This window comes from Rhincodon typus, chromosome 9, assembly GCF_021869965.1.
Source record: "Rhincodon typus isolate 14 chromosome 9, sRhiTyp1.1, whole genome shotgun sequence".
NCBI classification, from domain to species: Eukaryota; Metazoa; Chordata; class Chondrichthyes; order Orectolobiformes; family Rhincodontidae; genus Rhincodon; species Rhincodon typus.
Genome location: NC_063340.1, coordinates 74,333,760 through 74,361,498, shown reverse-complemented (window position 1 = coordinate 74,361,498; position 27,739 = coordinate 74,333,760). Strand labels below are relative to the sequence as shown.

General features: G+C 40.6%; 1 protein-coding gene across 1 annotated transcript; it reads left to right on the top strand.

The window, feature by feature from the left end:
- The first annotated feature begins 14 nt into the window (after positions 1–14).
- Positions 15–22,399, top strand: LOC109916655 (methionine synthase-like). The gene is made up of 11 exons (XM_048601352.1): positions 15–264; positions 3,288–3,499; positions 5,497–5,586; positions 7,886–7,955; positions 10,430–10,522; positions 11,846–11,952; positions 15,685–15,744; positions 15,842–15,936; positions 18,805–18,905; positions 21,974–22,035; positions 22,385–22,399. Exons 1-11 carry the CDS (start codon positions 15–17, stop codon positions 22,397–22,399), a joined length of 1,155 nt encoding a protein of 384 aa, XP_048457309.1.
- Positions 22,400–27,739: the final 5,340 nt, after the last annotated feature.

Sequence of the window (27,739 nt, the reverse complement as noted above, 5' to 3'; positions counted from 1 at the left end):
CTGCGCATTAATGCATGGGGGTGTGGGGCGAGCTGAAGATTGGCAGCTGCGCAATAGGGGTGCGCGGTAGGTCTGTGAAAGGGAGGCAGGGTTTTGGTTTGAGTGGAGTTTGTGAAAGTGGAGGGAAGATTCCCGCGTGGCTGCTGATCGCGAGAGCTCGGGCTCGGGCTCTGAGCATTTGCCAGACCTGGTTGAAAGTCTCCAGACTCGCGGGAGAAGGGTACATCATGGCACCAGCTTTCGGGACGGGGTCGACGGGAGCCGGTAAGCGGGAACAGGGTAATGTCAGAGCCAGGTGCTGTCAGTGAGAGCACCCAGGGCAATCTCATCCCCCAAGTGGGGCAGTTTCCCATGTGACAGACAGTCACTCTACACTGCTGCCCAAGTTTTCAGTCAGCTCAGTGACAGCGCCGTGAGGTTGAAATCTGTGAGTTGAAAGCCCCCAAGTCCAGAGAACATAGATGATCAGGACTGTCACTTCTCGTGCTGTGTGGAGCGGTTGCTGCACTGCCGGATCTGCCTGTCTTTAAGATGAAACGTTAAACACAATACCTGTTTCCCATATCAACTAGTCTCTAAGACCAGGATAATTCGGAGGCGTTTTGATGACCAATATTTATTCACCAGGCAAAATCACTTGGAAAAAGTAACACAAATCTGATCATACATTTTATTGCGATTTATGTAATCGTTGCTATCAGCAAAATGGTTGACTTTAAAGTGAGTCCACATGGTTTAAGGTCATTGAAAATATCATGTCAAAAAACAAGTCATTCTGTTGCAGTAATTATAGCACAGTTGGCTCTAGAAGTACAATACACAAGTATAAAAGTGTATATTTATCTTAATGTATGGTTACACGTATAATGACTTTTTTTTGTGTCTGCCTGAGATAGCATGTAGGGTCTCACTTTAATGTTTCATTCAAAATACACCTCTGACAATGTGACAATCCCCGAGTATTGCAATGGAGTGTCAGCCTAGATATTTGCCTTCAAAACTCAAGAGTAGGGCTTGAACCCACCAGCTTCTCCCCGTGTCTGCGTCGGTTTCCTCCCACAGTCCAAAGATGTGCAGGTTAGGTTGATTGGCTGTGCTAAATTGCCCGTAGTGTTCAGGGATGTGTAGATGAGGTGAGTTATAGGGGGATGGGTCTGGGTGGGATTCTCTGATGGTCGGTGTGGGCTTGTTGCGCCAAATGGCCTGTTTCCACACTGTAGGGATTCTATGATGATCCTATGTAGCTAGCAGCAATTAATAGCATGCCTCTGCTAATTATAGTCTGTATTCATGACTTAGATGACGGGGCTGTGTGTAACATATCCAAGTTTACAAGACAAAGTTGGATGGGAAACAATGATGAAGAGGCCACAGATGATATGGATGGGTTGGGTGAGTGGGCAATAAGATGTCAGATGAAACACGAAGGTAAATTGATGTTTCCCACTTAGGTTGGAAAAATAAGTTAGAAGAACAGGATATCATTGGAGTTGCACAAGATTAGGAAATGTTGGTTTTGAAAGGACTGTGGATTTTTTTTTACATATGAACTGCATAAAGTCAACATGCCGATACAGTGAGAAATTAGAAAAGTAGGTGGTATATAACAGTGGGCTGTGAAAGCCGGAGTGGAGCTGAAGACATTGGTTTTGATTTTCTCAAAGAAGGGTCAGATGGCCCACTCAACTTCCTGATCATTTTGTTTTCATATAAAAGACCCTGTGGTAACATTGGACAATGGACACGTGGCTTTGCTAATATTGTTCCCACAATGAACTGAAAACCATAATTCTCAAAACTTGTCTCTGGCTATCTGTTTACTGTTTATGACTTTCCTATGCACCTATCACTTTTCTTGAATAACAATGGTAACTGCACCTCAAATAAATCCTTTGTGTTTATAACATTTGGGATGCCTGAAGGACAGGGTAGTTTGCTTAAAAATGTTTTTTTCTTGAATGGATAGTTGTATATTGTTAACTTTTGGCAACCTTTTCCAGTTATACAGTGACAGGATTCGTCTCCAGTTCTCAAAAAAATCTGTAACATCCTCCTCAAAACCACAAGTGTCTTTTGGCTGACATTGATTTCTGGATAATTCATAGTTGATTGAGTTGTGGGAAGGCCGAGTAAATACCTTCAGCCTCACCCCGGCTCTCCAACTCCTTCCTCCCACACCAAAGACTTCCATTCCTTTTCTGTCTTGAGTCTCAGACTAAAGTAGGCTATTTGCCGCATTTATGCCCTGATGTGTCAGCTATAACTTGATTGGTAACGCTGCTGTCACTGAGTTAGAAGCTGGTGGGTTCAAGCCCTACTCTTGAGTTTTGAAGGCAAATATCTAGGCTGACACTCCATTGCAATACTCGGGGATTGTCACATTGTCAGAGGTGTATTTTGAATGAAACATTAAATTGAGACCCTACATGCTATCTCAGGCAGACACAAAAAAAAATCCCACAGCACTACCTGACGATGAGCAGCTAAGTTATTACAGGTATCCTGGCAAATAATTTTCTCTCAGTAAAATCACAGAAAAATACCCAGTCATTATCGTATTGCTGTGCACTGTGAATAAGTACAGGAGTGTAATTTTCAAAGCATTGACCCAGGAAAGGAGGATGGCCATCCAGAACAGGACAGTCATCGAGGCAGTCCATGATGGAACATTTCTTGAGAGGGAATTTCGAGGCCATATTGACTAACGTGAAGAATTGTAATTCCTTGTAAATTTTAATGTGACTTAATGTGGCAGTAACACCTGGGGAAAGTTGCTGAGAAATCTACCTTGATTGCATTTGTTATTTGAATGCTGAGGGGTGTTCGATCACAATTAAATCCATATTTACTAAATGTTAATTCCACTGTTAGAAATAAATTGTACTTTAATTGTACGGTGTATTACTTTTTAAACCTCGATAGTACAGTATTGTTGTTTCTTCAAATCTTGTGGCTTTATTCACTGAATAAGTCTCCTGGATCTCAACTTTAGTCAACTTCAAAAACAAAAGTTACTTGTTCCTAACTAGATCATAATTCGTTGATTTTGTCTGGGATTGTAACATGAAGTTAGTGTTTAGTCTGGCGTCATAACACTTCAAAAACACTAATTTTGGCTGCAAATGTTTTGCATGATTCAAAAGTCAAGACTGGTGCTTTGTAAGTCCACATTTATAGCATGTGTTATCATTGCAACCTAACGCAGCCCCTTGTAAGCTTCTTGAATCAAGAATATAGAATACATTCTCTCTTGTTCATGATTTTTTAAAATTAAATTCTAATTCTAGGACCGAGGAGTTCTCTTCAAGATGAACTTAAAGCAATTTTACAAAAACGCATCATGGTGCTGGATGGAGCAATGGGCACTATGATTCAACAACATAAACTTGATGAACATGATTATCGTGGTGAGGAGTTCAAAGACCATCCTAAACCTTTAAAGGGGAACAATGACCTTCTCAGCATAACACAACCTGACCTTATCTGCAAAATTCACAAGGTATGGAATACTGACTGGTGTTGAATTAAGGCTACACAATCTCAAAGACGTAATGAGTAATTCAGCAAAGTGAGCAGAAAAAATAATTAAACTGTGGCATTTTGCTTCGCAAAATTGAAATGAAAATGTTAGCTTCTCAGAAGCTGGCACTGAAAATCATGACACCGAAACTCACTAGAGGGGGAGGCTCCATAAATACCCCCATCTTCGATGATAGACTAGAGCAAAAGATAAAGCTGAAAAGTTCTTAGCAATCTTCATTCAAAAGCACTGAGTGGATGATCCATCTCGGCCTCCTCTGCTAGTCCGTAGCATCATGGATACCAGTGTTTAGCCAATTCGATTCAGTCCTTGAGATAGCAAGAAGTAGCTGGAGGCAATGGATATTGCAAAGACTGTGGGCCCTGAGAACCATCCAGAAATAGTTTTGAAGACTTGTGCTCCAGAACTTGCCACTCCCCTAGTCAAGCTGTTCTGGTACAGTTACAAAACTGGCATCTACCTAACAATTGGAAATTTGCCCAGGTATGTCCTGTACATGACAAGCAGGACAAATCCAATCCAGCCAATTACTGCCCCATCAGTCTACTCTCAATCATCAGTAAAGTGATGGAAGTTGTCATCAACAGTGTTATTAAGCAGCACCTGTTCAGCAATAGCCTCTCACTGTCACCCAGTTTGAGTTTTATCAGGGCCACCCAGCTTCTGACCTCATTACAGCCTTGGACAAAAGCGCTGAATTCCAGAGGTCAAGTGAGAATGACAGCCCTTGACATCAAGGCTGCATTCAATTGAGTGTTGCATCCAGGAGGTCTTAGCAAAATAGTAATAAATGGGTTTCAGTGGGAAAAACTCCGCTAATTGGAGTCATACCTGGCACATAGGAAAACGGTTGAGGTTGTTGAGGGTCAGTCATCTCTGCTCCAGGACATCTTTGCAGGAGTGTCTCAGGGTAGTTTCCCAAATCTCACCAACTTCAGCTGCTTCCAGAGTGACCTTCCTTCTGTCATTAGGTCAGAAGTGGGGATGTTTGCCGATGCGCAATGTTCAGCACCATTTGCCACTCCTCAGATACTGAAGCAGTCTGTGATGAAATGCAACAAAATCTGGACAATATGCGGGCTTGGACTGACAAGTGGCAAGTAACATTTGTGCCACAGAAATGCCAAGCAATGACTGTCTCCAATAATAAAAATAAAATCAAACCTCAGCCCCCTGACATGCAATGGTGTTACCATCACTGAATATCCCATTATCAACACCCTGGGAATTACCATTTACTAGAAACTCAACTGGACTCGCCACATAAACACAATGGCTCAAGACCAAGTCAGGGTCTAGCAATACTGCAGCGAGTAACTCCCCTCATTCCCAAAAGCTTGTCCACCATCTACAAGACACAAGTCAGAAATGTGATGGAATACTGTCCAATTGCCTGGATGGATGCACCTCCAACAACACTCAAGCTTGACACCATCCAGAAGAAAACATCCGGCTTGATTGGCACCACATCTACGAACATCCATTCCCTCCTCTACTGCTCAGTAGCAGCAGTGTGTACTATCTACAGGATGCACTGCATTAACTTATCAAAGATCCTCAGACAGCACCTTCCAGCCCCAAGATCACTTCCCTCTGGGATAAGGGCAGCAGCACCACCATCTGCATGTTCCCTTCTAATAGACACACCATTCTGCCTTGGAAATATATCATTGTTCATTCACATTTGCTGGGTCCAAACCCTGGAATTCCCTCCCTAGGACCATTGTATGTCAACCTACGGCACATGGACTGCAGCCATTCAAGAAGAGAGCTCACCACCATCTTCTCATGGGCAATAAATATTGACCAGCCAGCGTCACCCATGTCTCACAAATGAATAAAAAAAAGTAAGGTTAAGACAAAGGATGTGCATAGCTTAGACAAGATTTTCAATGATGTAGATTGTATTCCCTTTTTTGCCAGGAAAGTAAGTGCAATTTTTAAAAAAATTTTAGGACTACTTGCTGGCGGGAGCAGATATTGTGGAGACAAACACTTTCAGCAGCACAAGAGTCGCGCAGGCGGATTATGAGTTGGAACATTTGGTAAGAAATCTTTCTGCTACCTCATGTTGAATTCCACTCAAAGAAATTATGTAAGGAGAATGCATCTTATTAATATGTGCTATTTTGTAGGCAAACTGTTTTGCATTAGGAGAAAGAATAATACTTAAAATTGATATGTTGCCAGATAGTTGAACTTCAGAACTCTTGGGAGGTAACGAGAGGAGTGTACAGATCAAAAGCTAATCACACCTTGCACAAACATTTTTTTTTCCCCTGGGCAAGCATTCCAAGACATATCATTCACATGTATGGAAAAGTACTTTTGGTGTACAGTTGCAGTTTTAAATTAATGGTGTTTTAGTTACTGTGACAAAATAGCAAAGAAGTTATATTATGTATGACTTTATGGTAATAAAGTACATTGTTTTCTGTAATAATCTGTGTTTGGATGACCTAGATTCTTACATAGCTTACAGAGAAATGTGGATGCTTTGTGTAACATTATTGTTAAGGCTTATTTGAGAGTTTGGGGTTACACTTTTCCGTCAATATTTTCTTTACATATTCTTCTCAATTGTTGCCCAACCTTCTCCTACACCTCTGTCAGAGGTTGTCAAAAGCAGCAGCCCAAAAATAGGCCAGGAATTCTTTTCATTTTGTTGGAGGAAATTTAATAAATGTTTTACCAATACTTTTAATCATTCCTCTCTTTTTGGATACTTAAATGATTATTAGTATGGTTTATTGGAGGGAATGGACTTGGAGATGAGTGCTGTTTTCCTATTCTATGTATTTGTTATTTTCTCTGATGGGGAGGTATCAGACATATGCCAGGCATTTGTACATAACAGAAGGTTGATGGAATCTGTGTCTGAGTCTGTTGGCCCTTTGGGTTACAGCTTTGAAACAATTCTAATAAAACTAACATTTTATTTTCCTTTATAACTATTTGACCATTTTTGCCTGAATAATACGGCCAGTGTTCCACATAGATTATGCAGTTGTTCAGTCCCTCAGTAAAATGTCCATTACTCATATTTAATGTTTGGTATTCAGTTGCATATCAGATAATGAAGAATTTTGAAGTTCATATCAATCCTATCTTTATTAAATACTTAGTTTTATTCTTTCATGGAATTTAGGCTTTGTTGGCAAGACCAGCATTTACTGCCCAACCATAATTGCTCTTGAACTGAGCAGTTTGCTTAGTCATCATAGAGGGCAGTTAAGAGTTCACCAAAGTGCTGTGAATCTAACATCATATTTTACGCTAGACCAGGCAAAGATGATATACTCCTTTCCCTAAAGGGCATTAGTGAACTAGGTGGGTTTTATGACCATCTGTGATAGATTTTTAGTTATCATTATTGATTAGTCGCTTTTCAATTCCAAGTTTTTATTGTTTGAATTTAAATTTCACTAGCTATGGTGAGATTGAACCCATGTTCCAAGAACGTTTACCTTGGTATGTTAATCTAGAGTATTAATCCAGAAACATTACTTCTTCACCATCATCTCCCCTGAATACTTGTACAACATATGCATTTTGCAATAAGAATCATTTGGTTCAGTTTGTTGCCTCATTAGTTTTAAATCAGTTAAACTCAATGAAGGTGGGAATGGTCACAACCTGTATGAATAAATACAGTGCTAGGTGTGGCAGTTAACATTTTCCATTGTAGGCTTGCTGCTTCCAATTGCACTACTTTCTAACAAGTGACCCTGAATTATCAGGCAGCTGTAGTGATATTCTTGATGTGTTCATGCTGTGAAAACATTTATTGTTTGACTTCTAACTTTGTATTTACATTTTTTTTTTGCTTTGATTTCAATTGCAGAGTTGGTTTTTAAGGTGAAGTTGATATCAGTTTGTCATTTTTGTCTAGTTGGTCATATTCCTGATGCTAAGTTAGTTTGTATAGTCAAACCCCAGAATGATTTGACCACATCATCTAAGCTGATATCAGTACGTTCCTAATGTAGTTAATTTCCTGATTCAAAATTCCTAATTTTGAAAGGCGTGTTTAATCTAGGTTTTTCTGCTTGTTGAAGTGTACAGAACATATATCATGATACTGCCAGGGAAGGCCCTGCCTAACATCTAGTTCTTAACCAGGATTTCCAAAAATGCACTCTCTGGTCATTCACTTAATTGGGAAACCTTGCAGTGCAGATTGTTATGTGCACAGTTGTTAGCATATGTAACAATCTGCACTTAAAGTGACTGGCCACTTTGGTATCTGATGGGGAAATACAGAAATATAAGCTTATTATGTGCTCAAAGTAATAGGATACTCGTGATTGCTTTTAAAGTTATATTCATTTTTTTTCCATCCAGGCTTACCGACTGAATAAAGTCTCAGCAGAACTGGCCAGAAAAGCAGCTGATGAAGTGGGAATGCAAACAGGTGACGACCATCTTTATTGCTGTCAGTGAAATATATGAATACGTTGAATGGTAAAGGTAAAGTCACTTTAATCTTACCAGACCATAGGACTGCTTTTTCATCAGATAGAGAGACTGATGGTGATGGTTTAACTTGAGGGTCACCATGCCTCAGGTGAGGGCAGATGTTGAGAAGGCAAGTCCTCCATGGTAACTTCCACCAGTGTGGAAACTGAACACGTGCTGTTGGTGTCACTCTACATCACAAACCAGCAGCTAAACCAACCCACTAACATAACTAACTTTTTATAGTCAGTTCCATCACACCCCATTCCCTCCCCAAATCCCGACTGAAGTATCTGTTATCTCAGGACTGCTTGCACTTGACCTGTTAGACTGTCTGTGGCCCAATTCTTGAACTGCGCACACAACCAAAACTGCACAGACAACCAAGCACTTTGCTGACAATGCCAAAACCACAACCATGTGTAACCACCCCCACCCCACACACATGAATTGGAAATGGCCCCATTTGACTTTCAAGCATGATCATTGCTTGAAGCTCTTGCAGTATGTTTGCTGCACAAACAGGTGCAATTTTAACCTGGCTTGATGCTGCACATTGACATGTCCAACCACTTGACTATTTAGTGCTCCTCACCCTGACAAGCTTCCTGCCTTTTCCTCTGTGCTAAAAAGTCACAAAAACCATTGTGACTGGCAGCGTGCAAATAAATGCAAAGTTAGCGAGTGCTAAAAAAGCAAATTCAGAGCCATAAGATATATCCTGCACAGATGCACGAGATATCTGTGCATCCCTGTCAGAAGTATGCAGGTCTTGGGTTCCCTGAACTCCAAAATAAAGTTTTGAAAGTCTGATGTGTGACAGTTGTTCAGATAACGGCCATGATGATGAGGAGAGGCTAGTGATTTGAAGATGCCAACTTGTGTGGACAAAGGATTAAGGAGGATGATAGCCATGGAGCATGCAGTGATGTCATGAAAAGCAGTTGGATGATGGTAGTGACAAGCATGCAATGAGCTGCAGGCACTGGATACCTGCTCTGTCATCATTTTGAGAATTTGCCCAGTCTAGTTTTGGGGATAGGTGAAGAGAATTGGAAGTTATGTAAAAATAAAGTGTGTTGGGGTCTTGGTGAGATGCAAGTAAACTGCGGAATTCTGAAATCACCATTCAAATCTTAAGAGGAAAATCGCAAAAGCCAACCTTGACATCGAGATCTTATCTTTTTCATTTAACATATTTTCCCAACTCTTACCACTGCTCATGCCACATAAGGGGAGGTGAAAATTTTTCCTTTGGTTGCAGTGTAATTCTTCCAGTGTATTCAATCAAGTCCAGACAAGGTGCAGTGCCTTTTGGGTAGACTTACTGAAAAATGAGTACAATTTGGCAGTTTTATTTCCAGGGCAGACGTGTAACTTGCATTGAATATTTGATCTTGTTTCTACAAATTAAGGATAGCTCTCCTATAGGTCTCTTACAGATCACCTCTCACATGCACTATCCTTGCTAATGAAATGACAAGTACTATTGTGCATAAGACTCCTCCAGAAATGAATTACTTCCTACAAAACATCGGTTAAAACCTGTTTACCATCATGGCTTATTATCAGTATTTGTCCTTCACATCTATCTTGGCTATCTCGTTTCAATGTGTGCAGATAGCAATATGCTAGCAGATAGGAGGCACACATCCCACAGTATTAGCAGAAACGAAAAAGCACAGTGTGCTAAATTGTACACAGTCATACTTAAGCTATTCTTGAATGAACAACTTAACCATTTCATTATTTCTATCTATAGTACAAATCTACATGTCTTTATAAGCAAATATAAAACAAAACACTTTAATCATATGAGATTAAGCCAAATTCTAAGTCTATGTACATGTATACATGAATTAGGTATTTTTCAAGCCCAAGTTATAAATGCAACTCAAAGACCCAGCAAAACAAAAGTTGCTTTTTTCAGATTTGTAACAGGCCATGTACTTGAATTGTTTCAATGGAAAGGTTAGTGTATTTGTTATCTACTCATCCATAAATAAATGTAAATTATATTTTTTTTACAAACAATGCATATTCTATAAGGCAGAGCTGTTTTTTTTTCCAGGATTAAAACCAATTATTGGTAACAGCAAGTGATTCTGAACGTGGAAGAGATTGCTGTGGCCTAGCTTTACACCTGAGGTGGTGAATCTGAGATCAATTGATTGTCATTGGCAAAAATATCCCCTAATATCTTTAGCTAATCTGGTAATTATTTTTGGAATACAAATCATCCATTGATGAGTGCATGGCCTACTCCTGTTGCTCTGTAAATTTCAATTGGAAGAAAATACAAGTATCTACATAAATACTATACATCTGGTAGTGTTTAATATTTATAGGACTTACCACAGTGCTTTGGAAGGGTTTGCCATAGTTGCAAAGTTTTTGCAGTGTTTTACTCACTTATGTTATTTGTCACAGGTACCCGAAGATTTGTGGCAGGTGCAATAGGACCAACGAACAAAACGTTGTCAATATCCCCATCTGTGGAGAGGCCTGATTACAGAAATATAAGTATGAAATAATATCCGTGCCAGTGAAAAATTTTGGATGGTTTCAAGCTGTTAAATTGGTTGTTAGAAGTTTGAATTAAAAAATATATTTTGAAACTGCAAATGCTGTTGCACAATTGGCTGTTCCCAGTTGTTTTCTATGCAGGGATCTTTATCTGGCTTTTATGACTGCCACAACATAAAAGCAGCAATAAGTGGAAATTCACAAACCATTTTACTTAATTTTATGAGATAATAAGACACCAATGTTTGCTAAAGATAGGTGCCTCATAGACTGGTGTTGCTGAAATGTTTAGGAACTCTCGATTTGGTTGCTGTTGTACATTACACATTGTATATACTTGCTACCTGAAACCGTAGTGAAGTTAGAATAGTAATTTATAGCTTTAATTTCCCCTCACACAAGTGAGCAGGAAGAGAAACATAATTGCTACCTACCTTAATTCATCTGTTGATGGAGTTTTGATTCTAACAGGTGTACAGGGTATTTCGAAGAAGAGTCATATTCGACTTGTAAATTTAACTCTGTTCCTCTCTCTGCAGACTTGTATGTTTCTCCAGCACTTTCTATTTTTATTTAATATTCTGAAGATGCTCAATTGGGTAGGCGCTGTGCAGTTGCTTTCCCTGGCTCAGGAATCTAGAACAGGATAAGGGTCAATAATCTAGCTCTGAGAGGATGAGAAATTTGTTTACTCCGAGGTTTATGAATCTTTGGAATTATCTGCACAGGAGTTGTAGATACTCCATTGAGTTCTTACACTTGAAATAGACAGATTTTGGTATCTCGGAATCCAGGGTTTTGCAGAATGGGTGTGAAAGTGCAGTTTAGGCAGATTAGCATGACTATATTGAATGGCAGAGTAAGCATGTGAGGCCATTTGGTCTACTACTATTTCTTGATCTTTTCGTAACTGATTATAAAATATAGATCGTACCACGTTGCCATGAAATAAATAATAAATAAAATAATGAGCTACAGCAAAGGGCTTTATATCATGTAGCTGGAATCACCTCTCTGAGTTACTTAAAAAGATGATAGAATTTATTGTTTAACCTGAAGCAGACTGTCAGATACATTATTGAAAAGTGGAAGATGCTAGCCAATAACTTGTAAAAGCTATATCAATTATAGTTACAGACTGAATTGCCTAACAGAAATCTATTCTTTCAATCTTGAAAACTTCAATTGTTTCAGTATGCAGTGTCTTTTGGAAGGGAATTCCAAATTTTCACTGCGGAAAAATGGTTCCAATCGTTTGCTTCTAAATGTCCTAGCTGTAATTGTCCAGTGGAGTTTTACTGTCAATTAATCTGTTTGCAGCATTCGAGGAGTTAGTTGAAGCTTATGAAGAACAGGCCAGAGGCCTGCTTGATGGTGGTATTGATATCCTCCTGCTGGAGACCATATTTGATACAGCAAATGCAAAGGTAACAGATATACCAAACCTCACCCAATTTGTAAATTATCAAAAAGGAAATCATACAGCCATTTACTAAAATTAGCTTTTGTTTTAAATCCTGCTATTTTGAATATACATGCTCAGTTCCGAAGTCCTATTGGAACAAGTGCAGTTTTCTTTTTTACTTTTGTAAACTGCCTTATGTAATGCATATTGTGACCTTACCATGTCTATGCACTTCAATGCCAATAAAGAACACTAATCACTTGTTATGTAGGGAAGCAAGGCAGCCAGTATGCACACAGCATTGCTGTTCGTTGGACAATGAGTTAAATTGTCATTTAATCTGTTTTTGGTGGTGTGGTTGAGGGATAAGTATTAGCCACAACACCCACCAGAATTTCCCTGTTTTTTTGAGCAGTCATTGGATCAGAACTTATTTACCGCTGAAAAAAGATACCTGTTGTTGAAGCTTTTTGGTTTGCACTCAACAGGACAATTAGCAAGAATATCAACTTAAGGAGAAGACAGTAACTTATACTATCTGAGAGGAGAGTGTTGATTGATTGATAAACAGTCTGTGATTTTGGAGATGTTGCTGTGGAGAATGCTCCAGTTAATGATTATTGGCAGTTAGTTGCAAGGCTTTGTTCAAATTTTAAACGAGGCACATTGACTGTGGTTGAGGTTTTGCTGTGAATAATGAACCAGTGAAATGGCTGTTGCTTAATTTATTCAGTTGAATTGAGCTATTTTTTTGTATGGTGTGATTAATCCACCAGAGGTAGACCTTAACAACTTGTCCAAAACAAACTCTCTCTAATAGTACAGCAATCCCTCATTGTTGAACTAAAGCGTCAGCTGAAAATCTGTGCTGCAGCTTTTGGAGCAAGGCACAAAGCCATAAATGGCAGACTGGGAAATGAGTGTTGCTCCCCTAAGCCAAAGGTGACGCCTTTAAATTAGCACTTATACCAATCTAATTATTTGGACATTCTTATAGTGGTTCATTTCACAGTATTGTTTTTGATGTCTGCTACATTGGTTATTTCAGGCAAGCATCACTAGAGTACGTGTTCAATTTCAAGGGCCCTGGCATTACTACTGGGGAAGGAGTGAGCTGTACCATTTGGATCTATTTTGGCTGAACTACACTGGGACTAAGTCCTGGTATTTCACATAGCTAGGATTAAAGAGAGCACTTTAAACTAAAGAGGATGAGGGATGGTGGGGTTCATTTGAGGCAAGTTTTAGAAAGTTAAAGAGAGTGGATAAGACAAAAATACCGGATAGTGGTATGGGTAAAGTCAAGTCAAGTATTGCACCTGCCGAAAATACATGCTTAGAAGCTCCTTAGCTGATGCACACAGCATTAGAAAATGGTGGATGAATGATAATGTAAATAGAAATAAATGAGTACATGGTACGATGTGACGACCATTACAGTGATATGGTTGCAAAGTGACCAAGGCAGGGACCTGAACATTCACAGGTATTTGACATTTCAGATGAACAGGAAGAAAGGAGAAGGAGGTGTGGTTGCTCTGCGAATAAAGGATGAGATCTGTACAGTAGTGAGAAATTATCTTGGTTCAAAGGATCAATTAATCTGGGTGGAGATAATAAATAGCAAAGGCAAGAATCACAGGTAGGATGGTTTATCAGTTCCTTACCAGTAACCACACTGTGGGACAGGACATAAATCAAGAAATAATGGGGACTTGTAAGAGAGCTACAGTTGGCAATTTTAATTCTTGACATTGAATAAAATTGTTGAAAATATCCTTGGGGTGAGTTCACAGAATTTATTGGGAACAGTTTCTTAGAGCAATACGTTCTGGAACTAACTATAGAACTTGTTACATTAGTCATGGTAATGTTTCACAAGAAGGTATGGTTACCTCATATAAATTATTTTCTAGTTGAGGGAGTTCATAAAATTGTAAATTTTGCATTCAATTTGAGGACAAGAAATGTGAGTCTAAAAGTGGCAATTATAAGGTATCTAATAGAGTTGACTGTTGTGGACAGGGAAAATAGTTAAAAGATAAAACTGTAAAAATGCAGTAGTAGACATTTAAGGAGATAATTCATAATTCTCAACAAAGATATATTTACAAGGAAAACAGTAGCTAAAGAGTGCGTTGGTCCTTTAATGGATGAAATTGAAGAATTAAATTGTTAGTATGCAGGTTAAGCAATTAAATAGGTAGGTCTGTTGGGCCCAGGGGTGTGGAGCATAAAAACAGTTGTGCAGAGCATTAGTGAGATCACACAGTTGTGCAGTTTGGTCACCTTACCTAAGGTAGGATATACTTGTATTGAAAATGGTTCAGAGAAGATTTACTAAGCTGACTGTTTTGATAAAGAAGGTTGTATTACGAGGAAAAATTGAACAAGTTAGCTTAATACTGTAAGTGTAGAAGAAGAAGACACGATCTCCTTAATAAATTAAATTCTGAGGGGGGAAGGGGGTTGACAGTGTATCTGAAAGGATGTCTTCCGTCATGGGGAATCTAAAATTGGAGACAGTTTCAGCAAAGCCATTTAAAACAGATGATGAAATTCCTTACCTCAGTGTATTGTTAGTCTTTGGAATTCTTTTGCAAAGGTGGCAGTGGAAGCTAGGTATATATTCCAGACTTAGTTATACAGATTTTTGATAAACAACCAAGTCAATGGCTGTAGAGAGCTGATGCGAAAATAAGGATAATGCCACAACCAGATCGGCCATGCTGTATCTAATAGTGGAACAAGCCAAGGGACCCAGAAGGCCTACTCCAGCTCCTGTTTCTACGTTCTTACGATAATGAACAAATTCCAGTTCCTTGTCTTAATTAATTTTCTTAATTAATTTATATTCCTAACCCGGGGCACCAGCAAATGCCCTTGATGCTGCTGTTGATCTAAGCAGATATTCAGAATTGTTTCTAACTTCTATAACTCAACAACTCAATGGACATTTGCTGGAGCAATTTTATTTTTAGAGATAGTAGGAACTGCAGATGCTGGAAAATCTGAGACAACAAGGTGTAGAGCTGGATGAACACAGCAGGCTAAGCAGCATCATAGGAGCAGGAAGGCTGACGTTTCAGGCCTAGACCCTTCATCAGAAATGGGGGAGGGGAAGGGGGTTCTGAAATAAATAGGGAGAGAGGGGGAGGCAGATAGAAGATGGATAGAGGAGAAGATAGGTGAAGAGGAAACAGACAGGTCAAAGAGGCAGGGATGGAGCCAGTAAAGGTGAGCGTAGGTAGGGAGGAGATAGGTCAGTCCAGGGAGGACGGACAGGTCCAGGGTCCCCGCCTCCCTAACCTGTTCTTCGTCCCACCTATCCCCCCCCTCCCACCTCAAGTCGCACCCCCATTTCCTACCTACTAACCTCATCCCGCCCCCTGGACTGACCTATCTCCTCTCTACCTCCCCACCTACACTCACCTTTACTGGCTCCATCCCCGCCTCTTTGACCTGTCTGTTTCCTCTCCACCTATCTTCTCCTCTATCCATCTTCTATCCGCCTCCCCCTCTCTCCCTATTTATTTCAGAACCCCCTTCCCCTCCCCCATTTCTGATGAAGGGTCTAGGCCCGAAACGTCAGCCATCCTGCTCCTATGATCCAATTTTATTTTTATCCTGCTTTTAATTCCTGAGTGACGCAACTAGGATCTGTTTGAAGTTATGAAGTCTTTAAAAATGTTATAATCCACAGAAGTATAATATAAATAGTTTGTTTTGCTAATGACATATATTTTGTTCACAGGCTGCTTTATTTGCTATTCAGCAATTGTTTGCGGAAGAATATGAATCGAGACCTCTCTTTGTAAGTGTGAAATACTGTTTATTTTTCTTGACAATTACATTTTCCCCACCCTGGCAGTAACCTCGTTTTTAAGTTACATAGTTCTGTTTTGTAACAGATTTCTGGAACAATTGTAGATAAGAGTGGACGCACACTTTCTGGTCAGACAGGAGAAGCATTTGTCATCAGTGTATCCCATGCAGAGCCACTGAGGTAAGATAACTAGTTGTCAGCAAAGCTGGAATCAAAAGAGTATATATTTTACAAAGGAAATAATTTGTTCAATGGAAATTAGTGACATAATGAAAGGGGAGTAGGCATTTTGGATGTTAAGTAAACTTGAGTTCAAAAGTAAAGACCAAAAATCATGACCATTTATGAAAGAATCTGTGGAGCAAAATCAGCTAATATTTCAGGTTGACAAGCTTTGATTAGAATACAAAAATAAGGCAAACTGTGAGAGTGTTCAATTTAGTTTGTTGTATATAACATATTCCAAGAGTAATGTCAGGCACTTTATATATGTGCTGCAGTTCAAATACTTCAAGTATAACATGATCCTAAGCACCTGTCATGCTATCTGGAATATTTAGCAACTGTCTAACCTGGGCTGCATGATGGAATTTGACCAATGCATTTTTAATGATACATAAGAACATTCATAGTTCAACTGGATAATGTTTTAAGGAGCAAAAAGGGGATCTTAATACTTGACTGTGTTGCCATCCTTGATCAGTGTACCCAATGCTGAATTAATAGTATGAGTTGGCTTTGTTTTTGCATTATTTTAACAGTTTAAGTTCATTTGCATATGCAAGTGTCATGAAGTGTTTGAAAATTTGTGGACGACTGACAGGATATTTTACACGTTTGACTGAAAAGTTATGGCTGTAATTTGATAAGAGCCAGCTGTTGGATGCTGCTGTCTTCTAAATGCTAGTGTTACATGTTTTTGCAAATCTGTGAAACAGCAAGAGCTTTCTGTCTTTGTAAATAAATAGAATGGGTACTCTTAGGCATCTTTGCATATGTAAGCAATTTCCAGAATCAGTCTAGATGAAATATTGGCCTGGATTTTCTGCTAGCTATCATTCTATTGTAGACCAGAGGTGTTCGCAAGGATCCTGCGGAATTCCTGTTATAACAGACTGTGAAGGAATTGCCCAGGAAGCTGGGCAGTTCTTCTACTCCTGGAACCCTCTGAAAGTTTCCAGTTAAGTCAGAGGTTTCAGAGGATTCTGATGAAACTAAATAAAAAAGTCGCTCATGAAAAGTTAGACTATAATTTACAAAGTATAATTCCTGAGTAACTATTTGACAGACCTCATACTTAGCTCTCGTACACCCAACAACACCCCAGATCTGACATCCCCGAAACTCATCCCCCAAGAAGTACTGTCCCCTTAGTCTACCAGCTGTCCTGTAAAATTCTGGCTTAGCGATTTTAATCCTTCTTGTCCCTTTTTACTTGCCAGATTTCCAGAGGTGTGGGAAACCATCTATTATTAGACAAACATAAATTATTATCAATGTGGAAGTTCAGAGACTAGTTAAAAGCCTTCAATGAATGACATGTCTACTGTGAGCAGATTGATCACCTATCCCATACTAAATTCATTAATCTGGAAGTGGGAAAGTTTGTACTAACTGATTGGGTTCGGGTTTGAAATTTCAAATTCAACATCATGCTTGACCCAAAACCATTTGTTAAACCCATCTTGGCGGTGAATATTCATTCAAAGTATCAGAGTGCAAAGGGGTATTGAATTCAGCTAAAAAGACAAAGACAGTGGATTAAGTTGCAGCGACTAGCCTGGAAATGAGAGGTTGAGGTGGATACCCATGTAGAATGCACCAAAGAATACCTGGACCCGAAGATGTTCACACTCCTCTGAGATGAGAATGAAACTCGAACAAGAATGCCACTTGAATGCAGCATTCACATTTGTTGAATGTAAAGTAATGAGTACGATACTTTGTATTGTATTAATTAGCCCAGATATCAATTTTGCTCAGTGAATGACAGCTGGTTTGTAATGCAGGGTGAGGCCAACAGCACAGGTTCAATTCCCTCACTGGTTGAGATTACCTTCCTTCTCAATCCCTCCTGTCAACTGAGGCATGGTGACCCTCTGGTTAAACCACCAACTATTACCTGTCTGTAATGAGAAAGCACCCCAATGGTCCTCTGGAACAATGGTGACCTTACCTTTACTAGAGGGCCATACCATTAAGTGCATAAGTCCTGCCCTGGTTTGCCTTATTAAGATGAAACACCTCACATTTATCTAAATTAAACTCCATCTGCCACCCATCGGCTCATTGGCACATCTGATCAAGGTCCTGTTGTATTCTGAGGTAAATTTCTTCACTATTGTTCTGTAGCAATGACACCAACCTAATCTGAAAATCATTGTCATTCTGAATGGCAAGAATAAGGAATAATTTTTATTTGAAATGTTGATAACTACAATTTTCAGAGAAATGCTTGACTTTTTCAGTACTTTTATAAGCACAAAACTGGCTTTGTTGCAGAGAAACCTGTATTTGTATTTTAACAGATTGGATTTTAGCTCTTCTACAAATAACGTCAGTTACTGCTTTGCAAATATGGAATTAAAACCATATGATCTTGTATAAATGAGTAGCAGCTGTGAATTCTGACTCTGTTACTTAACTGCACACAGGTAAGGCTAATGACAACGCACAATTAGGATCTTACCTTTCCTCTAAAGACCTGAAGTATTTATGAATATTGATATTAATTCCATTCTAGCCATTAAGGTCTTGACTGAATTTAACACATTCGGAGAAGAATTGCACAAATTACATTACTGTTATGTGTGCATAGTCAAGACTGTCAGCAAGCTCAGGGTTTTTGTCAGGATGTGCCTAGTCTGCAAAATTGAAATATGTTTACAATTATCTTTGGGCTTTTTGGCAAAGATAAGCAAAGGTAGAAAATGAATTTTGCATCTAATTGTGTATGCCTGGTGCAGAGAATGAGGACATTATTCTCTTTTACAATTCTACTGAAACAATACGCAATTTCTTATAGTAATTTGAGATATTTTGTTTTAGCATTGGATTAAATTGTGCTTTGGGAGCTGTGGAAATGAGGCCATTCATAGAAGCTATTGGAAAATGCACAACTGCTTATGTTTTATGCTATCCTAATGCAGGTCAGTACCACATGATTCTTTCTTTATAATATACAAATGTGACGGATCTGTAGATCAAAGAAGGTGGATAGCTTTTAAATACTTCAATATACAAATTACTTTAAGGTAAGCATACCCTTTGTGTAGCCTCAAACGTAGAGTCATACCGCTCCGAATCAGACTATTCGGTCCAACACATCCGTGCTGACCAGATATCCCAATCTAACCTAGTCTCATTTGCCAGCATTTGGCCTATATCCCTCCTCCTATTTACATACACATCCAGGTGTCTTTTAAATGTTGTTATTGTATCAGCCTCCACCACTTCCTCTGGCAGTTTACTCCATACATGCACCACCCTCTGTGTGAAAAGGGTACCCCTCAGGTCTTTTCTAAATCTTTCCCCTTTCACCTTAAATCTAATGTTGGATTCCTCCACCCTAGGAAAAAACCTTGGCTATTCACCCTATCCCATGCCCCTCATGATTTTATGAACCTTAAGAAGGTCACCCCTTGGTCTTTCATGCTCCAGGAAAAAAAGCCCCAGGCTATTCACCCTCTCCCTATAACTCAAACCCTCCAGTCCTGGCAACATCCCTGTAAATCTTTTCTGCACCTGCTCAAGTTTAACAACACCCTTCCTGTAGAAGAGCGACCAGAACTGCCTGCAGTTGAGGTGGCCTCAAAGGTAGCTCAAACCCTCTGATCCTAGCAACATCCTGTAAATCTTTTCAGAAACCTTTTCAAGTTTGACTACATCCTTCCTATAACAGGGACACCAGAGTTGAACACCGTATTCCAAAAGTAGCCTAATCAATGTCCTGTACAGTCGCAACATGATATCCCAACTCCTATACTCAATATTCTGACCAATGAAGGTGATTGTGCCAAATGCCGCCTTCACCACCCTGTCTACCTGTGACTCCACTTTCAAGGAACCGTGCACCTGCATGCTTAAGTCTCTTTGTTCAGCGACACTACCCAGGACCGTACCAGTAATTGTATAAGTCCTGCCCTGGTTTGCCTTACCAAAATGCAGCACCTAATATTTATCTAAGTTAAATTTCATCTGCCACCCATCAGCTCATTGGCACATCTGATCAAGGTCTAGCTTCCCTTTTTGGGAAGCACTATCCACTACACCACCTATTTTGGTGTCATCTGAAAACTTACTAACCGTACATTTTACATTCACATCCAAATCACTTATATATCCTTGTGGCACACTGGTCATAGGCCACCACTCCGAAAAGCAACTCTCTACCACCACCCGCTGTCTCCTACCTTCAAGTCAATTTTGTATCCAATTGGCTAGCTCCTCCCAGATCCCATGTGATCTAACCTTATTAACCAGTCTACATGCAGAACCTTGTCAAATGCTTTTCTGAAGTCCATATTGATGACATCTACAGCTCTGCCTTCATCAATCTTCTTTGAGTTTTTTTTTGAAGAAGTGACAATCAAATTAATGGGACACTATTACCCATACACAAAGCCATGTTGACTATTCCTAATCAGTCCAAATGCATGTAAATTCTGTCCCTCAGAATCCCCTCAACAACTTACCCACCACTGACATAAGGCTCAACAGTGTATAGTTACCTTGCTTTTTCTTAGTCTTTCGGAAATAATGGTTCCATAGTAGCCAACCTCCAGTGTTCTGACACCTCACCTGTGGCTGTCGATGATAAAAATATCTCAGCAAGGGGCTCAGCAATCTCTTCTCTAGCTTGCCTATCTGGGAAATACCTGATCAGGTCCCAGGGATATTAATCTACCTTTATGCGTTTTAAGACCTCCAGTAACACCTCTTTTGTAATATAAATGCTTTTCAAGACATCGCTATATTTCTCCAAGTTTCCTAGCTTCCATGTCCTTCTCCAGACTAAATATTGACACAAAATAGTCTTTTAGTACCTCACCAATCTCCTGTGGTCCCACATGTAGACAGCCACGCTGATCTTTAAAAAGCCCTTTTCCCTCCCTAATTATTCTTTTGCTCTTTGTTGTATATATGGAATCTCTTTGGATTCTCCTTAATTCTATTTTTCAAGGCATCTCATGTTCCCTTTTCGCCATCCTGATTTCTCTTAAGTATACTCCTACTGTTTTTGTATTCCTTTAGAGATTCACTTGATCCTAGCGGTGTATGACTGACATATGCCTCCTCCTTTTTTTTGAGACCCAAGCCTTGATTTCTCTAGTCATCAGCATTCACCTACAAAATGAAAACTTAACAAGCAGAGATTCTGGGACTGTGGATGAGAAAGAACTTTGCTGATGTTGCAATCATATAACAGCTCCATTTCTAATTTCCCCACAGATAAGCCCCATCATCCCACCCAATCTGATTTTCTTACCTTTCCTCTCCTAAGGTCAGTGACTCATTTTTCTGGAAGGGCTTCACAAACAGTAGTTGCTTTCCATTATTGCCTTAAGGATTTAAGGAACATAAAATCAAATCTGACATTTCAATACAGTATAGGGAATACAATGTCAGAGGTGCTATCTTTTAAATTAAACATTAAACAAAGATGTTGCTGCCCTCTGCTCAGCGATCTAAAACTAAATGGTGTTACTGAAGCAAAAGCTGAGTTTTTTTTTCCTGATGTCCTGGTCAACCTTCCTCCCTTAACTTCATAAAAAGATTAACTCATTTACTTTCTGTTTGTAGATGCACCAAAATTGATTGTAAAATTGGTCCACAGTACAAGGGAATGAATTTTAAAAGTTATAAAATGTTTTGAGATTGCCCAGAAAGATGCTAAAACATTATATAAATGCAAGCACTCTTGCTGTACACTGTCCATAATTTATATGTTTTATGAGCGCAACATCAGCAAAGGTCCTTTCTCATTCAGAATCTCTGCTTGTTAAATTTTCCTTTATTCTATTTTAATCTTACTGCCGTTAGAAAATGCACCATCTACTGTGACAATAAAGAAGTAGCATAACTGAAGAATAGTAGAAAAATAAAACACATCTTTCAATGTTATTTATGCTTTAGCTAATTAATTAATGGAGATGCCTAGCTCAAGATCTTAGGTTAAATGTATCTAATATAGGCACATTGTACTTCTTAACTTTAGGATTTCCAAATACATTTGGAGGCTATGATGAAACCCCTGATGTCACTGCAAAATACCTCAAGGTACAGTTCAATATTTAAAGTTTATTCTCTAAGTCACGTTTATTTGCATTCAGTTTTGCATTCCAAGTCCCTCCTCCTCAATTTTTGTCCTTTTTTCTCATTTAAGAGTATGATGAGATTGACCATAGCTACCTAAACAAGTTTATCATGTCACTACATAACCACTTAACTATCAGCTGCGCTGTATCTGAAAGTAGTTCTGTCTTCATTAAATCTCCCTTCCAGCATTCGATGCTGACAAGAAAAGGAAATCTTGGCTGTTTTATTTCTCAATTTTTTTCCCCTCCTTTTCCTAGTCTAATGGTAATATGGCTTTGGTAATTAGCATTTTTCCAAAATTTTTTTTTAGTCATTCACCGGATGACGGCTTCACTGGCTAGGCCAGCATTTAACTGCCCTCTGGGCAATAAGTGTCAACCACATTGCTGTGTGTCTGGAGTTGCATATAGGCCAGACCAGGAAAGGATGATATTTTCTTTCTCTAACAGACATGAGTGAACTGGATGGGCTTTTCCTGATCATCAACAGTGGATAGATGGTCATCATTGGACTGTTAATTTCAGATTTTTATTGAATTCAAATTCAACCATTTGCCTTGGTGGGATTAGAACCTAGGTCCCCAGAACATTACCTGGATCTCTGGATTAACAGTCAAGCAATAATACCACTAGGCCAACATGAGGTGTTGGCATGACTAGCTGCACCAAGCATTTATTGCCTGTTCCTAGTTGCACTTGTGGAGGTGGTAGTCAAATGCTGCAGTCCATGTGTTGTAGATTGACCCATAATGCCCATAGGGAGGGGATTCCAGGATTTTGACTGAATGATTGTGAAGATACGTTGATATACTTCCAAGTCAGGATGGTGCGTGCTTTGAAGTGAACTTGCAGGTGGTAGTGTCCCATGTATCTGCTGCCCGTGTCCTTCTAGATGAAAGTGTTTGTGGATTTGGAAGGTGCTGTCTAAGGGTCTTTGGTGAATTTCCGCAGTGCATCTTGTAGATAGTACACACAGTTGCTACTGAGCATTGGTGGTGGAGGGCATTGAACGCCATTGAATGTCAAGGAGCGGTGGTTTGATAGTCTGCATCTCTAATAAGAGGCAAAGAATTGAACTGTTTCTGGTCTGTTTAGCTATAATCTCTATCATTATTGTAGCTTTATGACCTGTAAATATAAATTTATTATGATAATGGAAATCTTTGCAATTGTAAATTCCTGCAATTAGAACTTAAAGGTTGTGCATATGGGATGCTGGATTCAGAAGGTATGTCTCACCAATGCTCTATTTAACTGAAGCATAAGCTCCCTACTTTTCAATTCCCCTCACAATAAAACATTATATTCTAAATGAATTTGAAATGTTAACTCTGTTTCCTTGTCCACATATGCTACCAGACCTGCTGAGTTTTCCAGAATTCTCTGTATTTGTTTCAGATTTCTAGCGTCTGCAATATTTTGCCTACATTACTTGCTGTACCTGCACACTAACCTTCTGCAATAGGTCACTGTAGTGATTAAACCAGGTGGACCTTGTTAACTATGAGGTTCTTAATTGGGGTTGTTAACCAGGGCCAGCAGGAAAGCTTTGACTGACCAATATAACCAGGAGATTAGAATCTCCTCAGTTGAAGGGACTGACTCCGAGCTGGCTGGCCACACTCGGTGTACTATGTAGTAGTAAATAAAGGGTGACTTGGCGATGGGACACCGGCCTCTGTGCAGCTACTTCAGTGGCAACGGGAGAAAACAGGACATGCCTGAAGAACTTTAGCTTGCAACTGTCATTCTAAAGCTGGGGTATGCATTTCTGGCATCATGCCTCTATTTGGGCAGCTTGACTCATTTGACCCAGCCAAAGACTGGGTTCAGTATGTGGAACGAATGCAATATTTTTTCTGGGCAAATGATATTGGGACAGATGGAAAGCAACAAGTAATCCTTCTGATTCCGCAGCATTTTCAGTTACTAGGGACGTAACATTCCCAGAGACACTGGACACCAAAAACCTCCGAGTTAACAGAGTTGATTAAGGAAAATTATGACCTCAACCCTCCTCTAATCTTGAGAGGCTATTGGTTTTGTTACGCTGTTAGAGAACCAGGGGGATCTGTATCAGGATTTTTGACAAGGTTCCGATGACTGTCAGAGGCATGTGATTTTGGGTTAACCCTGAATGAGATGCTGAGAGATCACTTGATATGTGGGATTATTGACATAACCATGCAGAAGCACCTACTAGATGAAGCCTAACTAGACTTCAAACAGACACTGCAGCTGGCGTAGTCATTAGAAAATGCAGCAAGTGGAATGTGGGAACTGCAGGGCATCCCAGTGGAAGTGGACACCCTCCCGTGTCCGACTGAGCTTGGGGAACACCACTTGAGTGTAGGCAATTGCAAAGCCTCACACAGAGCATGGCCTGAGCAGAGAGACCCTAGGCCAACCCGAAGCAGAACCCCATAACAAAGCTGAACCTTGGCCAAGTGGCTAAACAGGATCTTCAGGATCTGGTTGTGGGTTGGAACGACCACGTTGCTTAGTGACACCGAAATCGGAGCCAATTAAAAACTAATGTCTGGTTAAATGGTCACCCAGTTCCCATCGAGGTCGATACCAGCGCAGTTGTATCTGTGGTTGCAGAATCTGACTTTAACAAGATTCACTCAGGACTCCAATCTTTAAGCTTGTGCAAGACCTCAGCCAGACAGAGAATGTACACTGGAGAACCATTGCAAGTTGAGGGTACGACATCACTTCCAGTCTGCTATGAGAAGCAGTTGGTGCACTTACCACTGATGGTAGTGAAAGGCTTGGGCCAAAGCCTGTTGGGGTGAAATGGTTGAGAAAGGTTCACCTTGATTGGCTCAACATTTTTAGTTGGAAAATAGCTGCCTCAGTGAAGTCCTAGTTAAATACCCAAGAGTTTTTCAAGAAGGGCTTGGGACTATCAAAGGGGCCAAAGCCACTTTACACATTGACCAGGACGCAATTTGGAGATTTTGCAAGCCCCACCTGGTGCCATTTGCCTTTGGGCAAATGGGAAATCAGAAGGCTGGAGAGCATCAGAATCATCAAACCAGTGCAGTTTGCAGAATGGGCATCTCTGGTCATACGATTGTGAAGTCTGATGGCTTGGTTCGCTTTGGAGATTTTAAACAAACAGTAAACCACTTCTTGCAGTTGGATAAATACCCAATCTCTCACATAGAGGACTTGTACGCAAAGTTGGCAGGGAGGCTGTCTTTTACAAAGCTGGATGCGAGCCACACCTACCTGCAATTGCGACTGGATGAGGAGTCCCAGAAGTATGCTACAATTAATACCCATAAGGGTTTATATCATATACAAGACTGCCATTTGGGGTATCATCACCCTGCGCTCTTTACCAATGAACCATGGAGAACATTTTACAAGGGCTACCCCAGCTTGCCATTTACCTGGATGATATGCTATTAACAGGGAAGACCAATAAAACACACTTGGAGAATTTGGACGTGGTGTTTAAACCTTTCTCCCAAGCGGGTGAACGCCTTAGATAGGAAAATTGTGTGTTCTAGGCACCCCAAGTGACCTATTTGGGTTACAGAGTTGACAAAACTGGGTTACACCCGTTGGAAGAGAAAGGGAGGGCCATGTCTGTACTGGAGCTCAGGTCTTTCCTTGGGTTAGTGAATTATTATGGAAAATTCACACGTAACCTCGCGTTCATCTTAGCACCCTTACACCTGCTGTTCAAAAAGGGTCAGCCTTGGAAATGGCCACGAAGCCAAGAAGCAGCCTTTAGGGAAGTGGAAAAAGCAGCTATCATCATCTAAGGTGTTGGCTCACCAGTGGCCAAATGGAGAGAAACACGCGATAGCATATGCTTCCCGGACTTTGGCTGATGCCGAGCGCAAGTATGCCCAGATGGAGAAGAAAGGTTTGGTCATCTTTGTGAGGAAGTTCCACCAGAACCTTTATGAATGGAATTTGTTGTTTTAACAGATCACAAACCCCTCCTAGGGTTACTGAAGGAAGACCAGGTGGTGCTGCCCATAGCTTCTGGTAGAATTCAGCGTTGGGCCCTTACTCTCAGCGCGTACAAGTACAAGTTAAAAAAACCACCCAGGAAGCCAAGTAGCTAATATGGATGCCTTGAGCCACCTCCCACTGGCAGATACTCCACTGGTGGTGGCTCCCTTGAAAGAGTCCGTTTTGCTTTTAAACTTTCTGGATACCCTTCCAGTGATATCTGACCGTGGACACACAAAAATCCGGACCTAGCAAAACTGAAACAGCTGGTGGTGATGGGGGAAACAGAAGGGGCATTGCAACCAGAATTGAAACCTTTTTTGGACCTGGTGAGACCACATCACCGTAGAGAATGGCATATTACTGTGGGGAGCAAGGGTGATTGGCCTGAGAAAAGGTTGGCAGCAGATGCTGGCTGAACTCCACTAGGGCCATCTAGGGATTTCCAACATGAAGATGCTGGCAAGAAGCTATGTCTGGTGGCCAGGGTTGGATGCCGACATAGCTGCGTTGGTGGGGCAGTGAACAGAGTGCCAATGAAGACAAAAATTTCCACCAGCAGCAGCCCCATATTCACGGGAATGGCCAGATAAACCCTGCACTTGGTTGCATGTTGACTGTGCCGGTCCTTTCAAGGGCTGAATGTTCCTGGTCATTCTGGACGCCCATTCAAAGTGGTCGGATGTGCATAAAGTTCATTAGCAAACTCGGGGATGACGATTGAGAAGCTGTAAGCATCGTTTGCAATGCACAAACTCCCGGATATATTGGTCACGGAGAATGGGATATCCTTTACCAGCAGGGAATTCGAATCTTTCCTAAAGTCCAATGGCATTCGGCACAGAAGGACAGCTCCGTATCATCCATCGTCCAGTGGTCGAGCGGAAAGAGTGGTCCAAATGTTGAAGACGGGTTTAAAGAAGACAGCCAAACTGTCCCAGTTCCTGTTCGATTATAGGACCACCCCACACCAACAACAGTGATAGCTGTGGCAGAGTTGCTGATGAGGAGAAGGCCCCGCACCAGGTTAAACCTGATATTTCCAGACCATTGTGGGGGTCGGGGGAGGGAAGGTTGAAATAGCAGCAGGAATGCCAATATTGGCCAACTACCTCCTCAGAGAGACTATTTAAATCGGGGGATGAAATTGGTGCCGGAACCATGGAAATGGCCCTGTATGGATACAAGACGAGGTTGGTGCGAGGTCAGGTCCTGTGATTTACAAGGTTTGGGTAGATGATACAGTCCAGAACAAACACTTGGATCACCTGAAAGCCGTTACGTCACAAATGGGTTAGGAGCAAAACATACGTGGCCCCTTAGAACAGCCAGAAGGCCTGGCAGAAGCTGCAGGTGCTCCCCCTCTGTCTTGTGTCGAGGAAACCTGAGTCCAAAATGGAAGCAGCCTCAATACTGTTGCCACTGGAAGAAGATGAGGAGACTCTTCCAAGTCGTTCCAGACACGAGACAAGCCACAGTTCGGTGCATGCTGCTTTTGTCCGAGGAACCGGACCTGGTGCGAAGGTTTTGCAATAGAAGCTACAAGTGAAAGACCAGGCCTACGTCCCTGGGTGGGGTGGGAGGGATGCAGTGATTGGAACCAAGTGGACCTTGTTAACTGAGGTTCTTGATTGGCCCAATCAGGAAAGCTTTGGCTGACCAACATAACCAGGAGATTACGGTCTCCTCAG

What these genes read in the sequence shown, in the direction of transcription:
- LOC109916655 (XM_048601352.1), top strand. Translation starts at nt 15, where the DNA reads ATGGGGGTGTGGGGCGAGCTGAAGATTGGCAGCTGCGCAATAGGGGTG. An exon ending in TTATCTGCAAAATTCACAAG is followed by an intron (nt 3,500 to 5,496) that starts GTATGGAATACT and finishes AAAAAATTTTAG; the next exon opens with GACTACTTGCTGGCGGGAGC. An exon ending in ATGAATCGAGACCTCTCTTT is followed by an intron (nt 15,745 to 15,841) that starts GTAAGTGTGAAA and finishes GTTTTGTAACAG; the next exon opens with ATTTCTGGAACAATTGTAGA.